The sequence below is a fragment of the Mercenaria mercenaria genome, chromosome 3 (assembly GCF_021730395.1).
Source record: "Mercenaria mercenaria strain notata chromosome 3, MADL_Memer_1, whole genome shotgun sequence".
NCBI lineage: Eukaryota > Metazoa > Mollusca > Bivalvia > Venerida > Veneridae > Mercenaria > Mercenaria mercenaria.
Genome location: NC_069363.1, coordinates 78,350,657 through 78,362,983, shown reverse-complemented (window position 1 = coordinate 78,362,983; position 12,327 = coordinate 78,350,657). Strand labels below are relative to the sequence as shown.

At 33.5% G+C, this 12,327-nt stretch overlaps 1 protein-coding gene across 1 annotated transcript; it reads right to left on the bottom strand.

Moving 5' to 3' along the window:
- Positions 1-4,802: 4,802 nt before the first annotated feature.
- Positions 4,803-10,003, bottom strand: LOC123547763 (uncharacterized). Its single transcript, XM_045335017.2, has 4 exons — positions 9,224-10,003; positions 8,244-8,383; positions 5,564-5,705; positions 4,803-4,956 (listed from the first exon to the last, which is right to left on the bottom strand). The coding sequence occupies exons 1-3, from the start codon at positions 9,378-9,380 to the stop codon at positions 5,568-5,570; spliced, it is 435 nt and encodes a 144-aa protein (XP_045190952.1). The 5' UTR covers positions 9,381-10,003; the 3' UTR covers positions 4,803-4,956; positions 5,564-5,567.
- Positions 10,004-12,327: the final 2,324 nt, after the last annotated feature.

Genomic DNA, 12,327 nt, shown 5'->3' with positions numbered 1-12,327 from the left:
AAGTTAAAGGATTTGAGGATTAGCATTTATCATTTGGCAATAAGCATCATTATTTGACATTTAGCATTAAATATATGGTATATAGCAATATTGGTATGTAGCTTTTTAGCATTACGTATTTGACGACATTTAACATTAAGTAAATGGCATTTAGCGTTAAATGTTTACATATGCCATGCCAATAGCCAAATGCTAAATGCCAAATATTTGGTGCAAAATGCTATTTGCTAAGAATAAATGACAAAGGCGTATTGTGACATGTAAGTACTTGAATGCTCAGACAAAGAGCTGAATCATTTCAGTGTATGAATACATCTATTAAACAGTCATTGGCCTTTGTTACATAACTTTGTCTCTATTAAAAACTTTTCTAAACAATTTACGGTCAAAAGTTTCGGTTCCATGTTTCCATGACCGGTAGAACATGCTATAGCTTCAAATCAAACGGATTGAACTTTATATGTTTTCATGCGACTAAAAGTTACATTAATAGGTTTTTACTGATACAGTCATTAACTCGTAAAGAATTTGACGATAAGCATTTATGATTTGTCAATTAGCATTTGGTATTTAACATTAAGTGTATGGCATATAGCATTTGATATGTAGCATTTATTATTGGTAATTTGGCATTTAGCATTAAGTAATTGGCTTTAACATTAAGTATTTGGCACTTAGCATTAAATATTTGGCATTTAGCATTTGACAATTTGTATAGCGCATCGGCCTTCCATATACATAATATTTCATTTTTTTTATTTAGTTTTATTAACCAATAAGGAACTAACCGATTTACGCAAAAAGAGGCGCGCCCTTTTCACATTTTCATGCACTTATTTATTCTATATGTTTTCTCACATTTATTTTCTAGGTGCACTGTCAGTTTTCTACGGATACCAATGGCAATTTGCTAATGTTTATTGCTACTTGTGCAATTATAGAAAAACAGCACCGACATGTAACGTTGAAAATCCTGATAAAACGTTCCTTAGTATGTCCTATTCGTTAGACCTGTCGCCATTGCGCATGGGCGAATTATCACCGGAAGCGGAAGCACAAGACTATCAGTGCACTGGTCATTATTTCTACGACGAATTCTTTGTAAGTATTTTCTAGGCGTGGACGTTATTAATGGTTTTACATAGCCGTAACTCGTGATAACCAATGAAAACGCTAACTGCAGCTTATTAGTAATTTTTTTCCCAGAAATATCAATTACAATTTATAATTTTTGCCATCATAATAAGATTTGTACGCAAGAAATAAGAAATTAGTATACAATGTACCAGTAGATCGGCAAAGCCATATCGCTCGCAGTAACTGGTATGAAAGAAATACAGTATTTCGTCAGTTAGCATAAAATAGATGTTTCATCTGGAATACTGTGGAAAAAATCATAATCGTGAAGCTGGCGAATTCATTTCTATCAATGTCTTAATTTAAGAAACATACCAGGACAACTTCCTCGTTGAAAATGCAGGCGTTGGTTTGGTGGCTGATTCACTTCAGGTCCGCTCGCTTACCTCAATAGGGAGAGCAGATACTCATTCAGGAAAAATGGTTCCGAAAACAACGCAATGGGAGAGACGCTACATCGTGTTACTAAGCACGTTTAGTCATTTTGTGGCATGGCAAAAAGCATTAATTGCGTATGAAAAGCGAGTGGTTACTTTAATGTTAGCTCTTAATTCTGATATGTAGCACTTTGCAAGTAAACTCCCATTTATCTAGAGTAAATATTCACTTAAAATACAATTGAAATTTCTGTTACATATTGCAGGATACGTGCCGAGAAATACGTTGTCAAATGTTTGATGTCGCATCAGAGGGTAGAGCTAAATGCATGACCATTTTACTAAAAAGTAAATTGAACTATGCTTTCAACTTTGAACTTGTCCCAAAACAACCATGGAGCCATGTAGTCTTGAACGAATTGTCGGAGGCGTTATCCTCAATAATACAGCCTAAACTGTGATTTCAAAAATGTCAAGTGTGCAGTTCAGAAGTTCGATACAACATAAGCCACACCATGCAGCTTTCAGAAGATCAGAATGTGAAGTTCTATCTTCAGTTTGTATTTACTACAACGCCATATTGTGAATGGAAATATTTACTATCACGGGCAGAATGGTTGGAAAAAGGTCAACTACCAACTCTTTTGGTAAAGAATATTACATTTACAGCGAGATATATCTGGTCGCAGGACAAATATAACAATATCACCGAAATGCTTGTACCGATATATCGATTCGGAAGGAAAGAGTGCCGATTCCTTGATCCTAGCAGACTTGTTAACTGCCCCAAGATAACTCTGTCATCGGACGAATTTGATAAGATTAGAAATCTGAACAGAACCCCGGAATTAAAAGCACTTCGGAATGAAAACGATAGTTTCGATGTCTGCCTGGATGAATACAAAAGATATGTTCGCGACATAAAATCACACAGTGCTAAAAATAGATGTAGCACCAGCTTCGTGTTTTGGGCGCTGTTTCTGATTTTTATTGTAATGAAATAAATGCCTGCGCAGCTCTTTTTCGGAGCACATTTTTCGAAGTACCAATAACATGAGCACTGGCCTATCCGGTATACTCCAACTATAACGCTTACCTATGGTTAAAAGAGGCAAGGTGATGGCCTGTGTTCAAGATACAGCTAATTGCTTGATATACGTTGCAATTAATCCGAGTATGCATGTTGTATATCCCAATAAAATTAGTTAAAGATGACCATTTTTATACAATATTATATTATATACCTATATAAATTCTGTCAAAAATTCGGCTTGTATATGAACAGGCAGAAAGAAATTCCGTATTGTACCTTTTGTATTGTATGTTGCCGGACTACTTTCATTTAATATGCATGATCTGACAAAGTTCTTTAAATAGCGCACATAAAAACTTCACTCAGTTCTATTTTAAAATCACTATAAACATTGAAGATTTCGTTCGATGACAGAACAACAAAGAAAAATGTGGAGGCATATAATAAAAGGATCATTATAACAGTAGCTAGATCTGGAATTTTGTATTTGGCTCTCGTGGATTTTGCAAGGCCAGATCACACGCCTCATGAGATCCGATCTGGCAAAATCCACTCGAGTCGAATACAGCCACTATTATAATAACCCTATTGTATGATTTCGTCCGTCCATGTTTTCATCACATCTTTAGCAGTATTACCGCTTATCGTGCTGGACACGTTTGATTCTGTCTTTGCGACAAGTGCAGATCATGATCAGACTGCAAATCCGTGCAGTCTGATCATGATCTGCCACTGTTTGCCTTTCAGTCAGTATCTTTTTGGTATGCACCCCTTTTAAAAGTTATTGGTACTGTCCAAATTGAAAGATGGACACGTTCATTATAGAAAATTTAGCAGGGTAACGGTTAAACCCCATATTAGACACATGCAGTCTTTTGGCAAATAGCATAGATCTTTCTATTCTTACATCTCAGTCATATAGAAATCTGTTTCACACATTTTATATCAGCTAAGGATTTCTTGCAGGGTTGACTCTTGTAATGTTTGGAAGTCCCACGCTTGTACGTTTCATCACGGTACCCACCTTTTTCTTAAATGATACCCGGATGTTCGGGAAAACCATCGCTTTTCAGAAAGATGCTATGCTTTAAGGCATATTCATTCCTTGTTCATCTATCTCAATATGTAAGTAAAATTACCACTGCTTGTATTTTTTTGTTGTTATATGATTATAAAAATGAGTAAATGTCTTGCATATATTCATATGAGATTCTTACTTTTGAAACAATCAACATGTCCGAAAATACGTTTAGAACAAATTAAGAATATGGGTTTTAAAAGTGTAACAACTTTTTGTCACTGACTGAAAACCAGGTTTTGGCATTGATAGGTATCTTACCAGTAAGGCAATACGCGATAAAAGATCAACTTTGGACCAAGATGAATCAATCATACAGAATGTTATATGGCAAAGTGAAGTTGCACTTGTTTTGATTTGATATTTCAAAAAATTATATTGAATTTGTATGTACATGACATTTCTGTTATCGTATCTTTACTCCGTAGTCCGTTATACCTTGTCTATCCTTTGTCGTCAGTTGTATTATATTGCACTAACCTGTCCACTTATGCTTTGTAAGAATAAATCTGATTGGTCAGCTCTACTTTTGACACGGATAACAACTTTTGGGCGCGAACTAACATCTGCGCGGCTTCATACATCATTCTGTGTAATGCGTCAATTCTGAACGCAAGTTCCTTTTTAAATATTTTGATAAAAGTAGTGAGATTATCCAACAATTCTGTTCATTGATATTGCATACCAGACTGGGATTTCTGATGATTTCCCCGGGTGCTAGAAGACTCCATCTTACATCCCGGGGGTGTAAGGTGACTCTCGTGCTGCAAATGACGAATAACGAACTACATATGTATAGTAGATTTGTATAGTTATAATAATGTTTTTCGTAAAACAGAATAAAAATCAAATACCTTGATAGTTTCTCTTTGTTCCTTATAACATATATTTCTCGATTAAACAAAAAAACGTCATTTTACGGGAAAAAAAAACAACGTTTCACTGCAAATGATGAAACTATAAACCGGAACTATTACGTTGTTTTCGTGTTTGTAACGTCATGACGTACTTCCTGTTTACAGAGGCAGAGCCTCGTTACCGACATAAACAGTTATCCTTGATCCTGATATTCCCATCTGCACCTACCACCAGTGAACGTAAACAGAGACAATTAACTGCAGACGACAAAGATAAATACAGAATGGCGGATAAAAGCAGACGCCGAATAAGCAGTGAGTGAGTTTGGTGTTTTATTTTTGCAAAACGTGAATAATACTTTCTATACAAATGATTACATTATCATACACATGCAGATAAACAAAAATGTATGTCCTGAACTCCTCTTCTTTCTTTTCTTTTTCACCCTAAGTCCCTGAATGGACCCTAAGTCCCTGAATGGAAGGAAAATAAACAGATTAAATTTTTTTTTAAAAATCCATCACTTTTGGTAGCTGCGTTCAACAATGAATTTTGGCTAAATATATAATTGTTGATGCAGTTCTTTGACAAATATAAAACAATAGTCCTTAGATTGACTAAGTTTTTTTTTTTTTAAATTCACACTAAACAAGTCTATTTTGGTTTGGTAATCTAATTTTAAAAATACCTCCAGTGAAATTCTGACATGAATAAAGCACTCAGCGGACACAAATAAGTGTAAATAACCAGATCTTAAAGTTTTCAACAGCCATATCACTTGACTAAATCTGATTAATCACTTTGATGACTCCAGATCTATGAATAAATAACTCCAAACATAACGCAGATTTTACTTGAAATGGTTCGGCAAGAGGGCGCTTTTGACGTGGCATTGTGCAAGAGGTCAGTATGTATACAGACTGCTCAATTCACAGAATTTTGTGTTCGCTTTCAAACTCAGTTCTTACCAAAGAAGCACAAAAATATAATTTCGAGAAGTAAATTGAGTCTTTACTGAGTTCAATTAGCGAAATAATCGTTTCTTAAAGTGAATATAATTATTAAATGCACCTAATATACCTGTCTAAGTATTGTACGCGGCACGGCGTCTTGCTGCGTCATACAGATGTACATCTCTACGAGCTTTGACACTCTTCTCCCGTAAAATATCCTCACGTAACAACTCTGCGAGCAGCTCCTTTTCACTGGTCGTGTAATGTACCTAAAGTCAAAGATGATTTACATACAATTTTTTTCCAACTGAAAAATCAACTAAACCGTGCTTCAGAAAACGGTTTATAAAACCGACGTTTTCAAACTATTTTAAATTTTAAAAGACTGAAAATATTTCAGCCCTGACCGGGAATCAAACCCGGGACCACTCACACCTAAGACGGACACTCTACCACGTCGCTATAAAAGCTAGCTTATAGGCATACAGACACTAAATAGAAAAATGGCGCGAAAAAAATGGTAGTCGCATAATGGCGGACACAAATAGTCCTCAGTTTTTTTGCTCTGTAGAGCTATTTTCCTTATTTTCTTTGCAATTTTTTGGCTAAAATCACATGACAAATCTATGCTTGACATGTAGGTAGCATTTTCATAATGAAATAACAACATGACAAATTTTTTCATGGAAACTTAGATCATACACCACCAGTATAATTTGGGGTCTCATTTTTTAGCTGATTTTGCAGTTTGTGTGTTTGACTGAAATTATTTTTCTTGCATCAAACATGACCCCCACTTTTCTTTTGATTTTTAGTTAACACTGACAATATTCTTCAAGAAAATGTAAGTTACAGAAATTTAAAATGGGTCCTGATGTGTGCTGCGGTCATTGGAAATAGGTCAGTTTTATATAGAATAAAGAACAACAACTATTTAGTGTGTTATAACCTTATATTATGCAGCCATATACCCTACCGTACTAAATAATATACAGATTTACACACCGTAAAATAATGACATAATTGACGTGCTTGTTTATAATCTCCAAACCTAGAATTTGAAACTTTCTCTACAAATATAGATGACTGATCAAATGCCCTCTTACTAATGGACTGAACTTTTTTAATATTAAATACTTGAAGTTACGATATGAAAAGGTGATACTTAAAATTCAAATTGTTGTTATCAGCTATTCGTATAGTTTATGTCACTGAATATTCGAAAAACGTGATCGTACATTTATTTTATGCTCTTCAGTGAAATACTGAAATTTATCAGTGAAATAAAATTGATATTTTCACTGTTTCAAACAGTTAAAATATCATTTTTATTTTTCATTGGAACGGAACTATACTTGAATGCGAATGAATATGAATCATAAATAAAAGAAAATTCCTTGCAAAATATACGTCAGTAAAGATATAAATGTGTAAACATAATAACAGGATCCTAATTTTGCTAAAATATTCTAAATACTAAAAAGGCGATGTACTAATACTTTTATTTCATCTTTACCTTCCATTTCTGAGCATTTTGTTGTTTTTCCTTTTTTTTTTTTTTTGGTTTTTCATTTTTCTTTTTTTTCCTTTTCATGAATAACTAAGAATGTGTTACACATTAGTTTAACAGCCATCCATAGTAGATTCTATTGTAAATATTATCTTTCCGGAGGTTGACTCGATAAGTATTTCAATACTTCCGTCAATATCCTATTGCTTGTGTTGTTATGTCTGTCTGTATGTGTATGAATGTATCTTGTGTAACATTTGCAATAAAATATTCTTAAACTAACAGGATCATAAATATTTAAATTCTATTGTAAATAAATGTAAAAGAAATCAGGAAACATAACAGAACTATGTACATTTTTTTCTACAAAGATATTCTGACGTCAAGGTATTATGACATCACGATAGGATACACGTGACGTTGCGCGGACAAAATGAATATAATTTGGTTAAAACCATTAAAAATGCATAAAATGAATTATGGTATTCACTCGTGAATACCATAATTTACATTTTCACTCGTGGCTGCGCCACTCGTGAAAATATTGCATTATAGTGTTCACTCGGTGAAATATATTTCGATCTTACACTAAAACAAACAAATATCCTCTATATATTCAGAATGATACCGTATTTTCGCTTCTTGATATCAATATTTGGAAATGCACTAGCACGCACTATCATGCATTTCCTTGTTTTGAATCAAGTATATTGCCATATTCACAGACGCATGCGCAGTAACAGCTAGTAGTCTACTGAATCAGGGATCAGTAAGTTTTCTAATATTTTGAAAAATGAAAGATTGATATTAAATCGGGGAATGGATGATACCAGGAATTTAAACAAAATAGTGATATCAATAACTGGAATAGTAGACAACACAAATTGAAAAAAACTTTATACCACATAGTTGCATAAGTGATCTTTTTACTTATTAATTATGAGTATGTGATATCAGGTATTTAAAAGCTTGATATAAGATTCTGAAGTGGATGATCGCTCCCGTTTTCATTTCTACATATCAGTAGATGATTTTACCCTTTCGGTTCTGAAAGGATAATATCCCGTATTAAACGTGAAAAATCAGATATTTCAAATACCAAATATAATGTTTATGATATGATGAAGTCACGTATATTTACTTAACAATCCAAACAACAGTTTTTCCCTTTATCTTTTTTTTTTTGGTATTATTGACTTCTTTTTCATCGCAGTACTTACTGTTTTGTACGAAATTCAAAGGACAAACTAGAACATATTTCATATAGTTTATAACAGAGAATCCGTGCAAGTCATACCTCTTTCTCGTCTTCGACTGGGGTTAGAGCCCCGTCCAGTTGGTCGGCCAGTCTAGATGGCATCCTCGTCGGGTCACCACTTTTGAAATCCAGAGTGAATGAAACGCCGCCTTTGGTGATTTTAGTCTGCTCAACATCAGCTTAAAATGAAAACATCGAACATGGGTGTTTTTAAAGCTCATTTCATGACGAAAATTTCATATGTTTATATTTTTGAAGTTACAGTGAGTACTACAATCAGTATTTATCTCTATATAGCAGCAGTAGTAACAACAACAACAACAACAATAACCAAGGAAAGAAAAACGACAGTTTTTGTAGACAAGAAATTATTAGATATTATATGTATGCATTTCTAATTGAAAACAAAATCTTAAAATGTATCGCCGACCTAACTGCTATATAGTATTTAGTCACGTAATTGGAATCAATGAATGTTTAACCTAGCTAATTTAATAAGATGAATGATAACTAGAGCTGCTTTTGAGAAAAGAGCATGTCTCCCACAACTGCCTAATCATCTGAATAATAGTATATTAGTCAACCATGCACCAATACCGCAAGTGCCTGATTAAATCTTGGGGACATAAATGACTCTATACTATATTCACATGATTAATAGTATATGAGTCATTTATGTCCCCAAGACCCGAGCGATTTTTGGTAATCCAATGGTCATAATTTCGAAGTGCTGGCCGGTTTGGCTAGTTATCGATCTTGGCCGAGGACTTATTGGCAAACATTTTGTTCAAGTTTGGTAAAGATCGGATGAGAAATGTTCGACTTAGAGTGCGGACAAATTTTGTGACAGATGGTCGGACAAACAGACAGACAGACAAACAGGAGTAAATTAATATGTCTCCCCACCACACAGTGGTGTGGGAGACATAATTAATGCTATTAATTGATAAAAGAAATAAATGGGTAGTTTATATTTTCATATTTTTAAGGAATCACATATATAATGAAAATTTTCTCACCATCCTTTAATTGGTTAACCATGTCTGCAGAGTTCATTTGCTCACGAGCCTTAACTTTTGCCGAGTTTCCGGAAATTCTTTGACGTATTTCCGCTTCCATGTTAGAATGTGAAACACTGTTCTTTTTCGGTTTAATTTTTCCAAGACAACAACCCATTTTGAGTATAATATTTTGAATTTTCTCACAATAATCGTCTAAGCCGTCTAAGGAAATGCTGCAAATTTCCACGTCGTTAATCAAAACGTCGTGATCATAGAAACGATGTCAGTAGTGTTACGTCATTAACGCATGACGTAAATAAATAGAATCGGGCTCAGAAAAATAATATGATCACATGTAATAATAATAATAATAATAATATGTAAAACCTCCCGCTGATATCATAAATACAGTGTGATAACGAATATAAAATTGTACCTGCCTTTAATTTCTTTGTTACCGCTCACCAGAATTTTACAGCTAAAACTGTCAACCGTTGAATGGCCGCATCTAATTACGCGAACAACACCGTTATAAAAAATACTTTTTTCAAATAAAGAAATTGAAATATCCTTAATTTTTCGATAAATACGGATAAGTTTTTTTTTTAAATAAATATATACATGCATTTACATAAAAACAGTTCTATAATGCACATATGCATAGCGAATATGAATAAAGCAGCAGGGATATTGGAAATGTCCGCAATAAATTGAAATTTGCATAATAACTCACAAAATTACGCGAACATTACAATATTAGATGTCTAATGAATAAATTGTTAAATAACAAATGTCTTGTTCGCGTAAGTAATATATACTGAACAGCAAAAAAAGAAAAAGATAAAAAAAACGCTATCCAGTTGTATTAGTGGGGTATTTTTAAATAAAAGAAAACTTAAATTTAAAAATTTACTTGTTTTCTTCATACCACATTACACTTGAAGAACTTCACGTATTAAATATAAAAAAAAGATCAACCGCGAAGTCAGTAGTCCCAAAATAGCCGGGTTTTTTTTAATTTATGTTGTTTTTTTATATAAAAAATACACCGATCATCTGGATACTTTATTAGTTTCTTTTGCTGTTCAGTAGTTATGATTTATTGAACAGCTGTCTTTTCGGAACTCCGATTTTGTATATCTTAAAATGTTGCTGTTTTGGTACATTTCACAAAGCAGACCGATGCCTTCTTCTCTAATTTATCAATAAATTGTTTCAGATGATCTATAAGTTGCCATCAAGGAAAGAAATAGACCCGTTCGTAGGAGAAAATTCGTAATTATTATTAATACTATTGTTATTTCATTAATAATCATACTATTGTACCGCATTTATACATAAAGCACTCTTTGCATGCACATATACAAGTTCAATGTACAAATGATTGCGAGTTCAAGAAAAATGAAAAAAAAGAAACTGTTTGTTAGATTAACTTAACTTGAATATCAACACATAGATGCATACCTAAACAAGACGAACATATACATATATAAGACATTAAATGACTTTTAGAGTAAAACAATGTTCTACGCTTTCATATGAAGACATGTAGCGGTCAGTGTGCAGAATGTTGAACAAAGAAAAGGGTTTCAAAAGACTTTTAATAAAGGAGATAGTACGATCTTGACAAGAAGAGGCGTCCAAACTTGGGTGCAGTGAACAAAAAGTTCTGCATGCCATATTTGGTGTCAACCAATGATAACGTGCCTTACTTTTATCATATACCTAATACAAGTATAAAGCTTTTTGTTATATAAAGCATTTTATTATGCTCTATAATTCCCTTGTACCTAACGAAGCACCTTCAGTACAGCTGTAGTGTGACTGTGACTATACATCCTAGTGCTGTACTCTGGACGTGTTCTAATTTTTCAAATGTTGTGTTTGCGATATCTTAACAACCATATGCAATTACTCTTTTGTTACGCATGTGTCAGTATTTGATGGAGTGAAATAGTAGTTAAAATGATTAAGATGCAACCTCGCTGCAAGTCTGTTCAAAGAACTAGAACGGAATGGAACAGAACATAACATATTTTATGACAAATAAACTATACAGTTTTTAGTGTTTTCCATTAAAAGCAATATAAACAAGACATATATGGTAACACGTATACATGTAGTAACTGGTAGATGTAAGTTTTGAAATTATCAACCCTTATCCTGCTAAATTTCTAAAATGGACTGGTCCATTATTCAATTTAGGCAATACCATTTATTATTCGAAGTGGCGTTCACTAAAAATTAACTGACTGAATAGCGAACAGTGCAGACCATGATCAGCATGCACTGGTCGCAAATGCAGAATCACTTGTCGCCAGCAGGCTAAAGGTTAAACAACTTGATAATGAATGTTTTTATGTTAAGGACATGTCACGGCGAAGATATTTTTAGCATTATTATGATATTAATATTAAAGTATTATTACCAATATTATGTGCTCAATAGATAAATCCTCAATATATATGTGAAAACGATGGACCTGATTTGTCTAATTCCGGCGTTGTGAATAACCCTAGTTAAGTGATTGAAACAGTAGTAATTCTTATGGGACTAGGATAGAGAAAAACAGTCAGTTCTTTTTATTTTTATGCTGTCTAGCCCCAGGTTGAGCAGAATTCCACATTTACACATGTTACAAGTACTAAAATACAATTTAGGGACATTTTCGCAGATATATAACTTGAGCAAGATAAATGTTAAGAGGCAAGGCTTTCATTTTTATTGTGCAATGTGCATCTTTTTGTACAATTTCAAAAGGCTTAACCCAGGTATAGCACATGTATATCCTGACAATGTGCACAAGTTCACTTCTCGGTATATTTTGGTTCAAATTCCAATTATACAGTAAGACGTGTTATTTTGTTTTTATTGCGCATGAAACAACAGCCTGTAAATGCTAATTAGAGCTAATATATACTGACACAATACCATGCATGTACGTTTTTATATGTTCGCTTCATAATGGTACTTTAGCAAATCATTTCAAAGAGGTATAAACTGGACTCGGATTTTTGAAGGACGAACATACATAGCACAACTTTAGGCAAGTCCCATTTTAGAGGAGCATAAAGTGTCTATTAGGAAACAAATATTTCATATTGCTTTTGTACATTTTATTA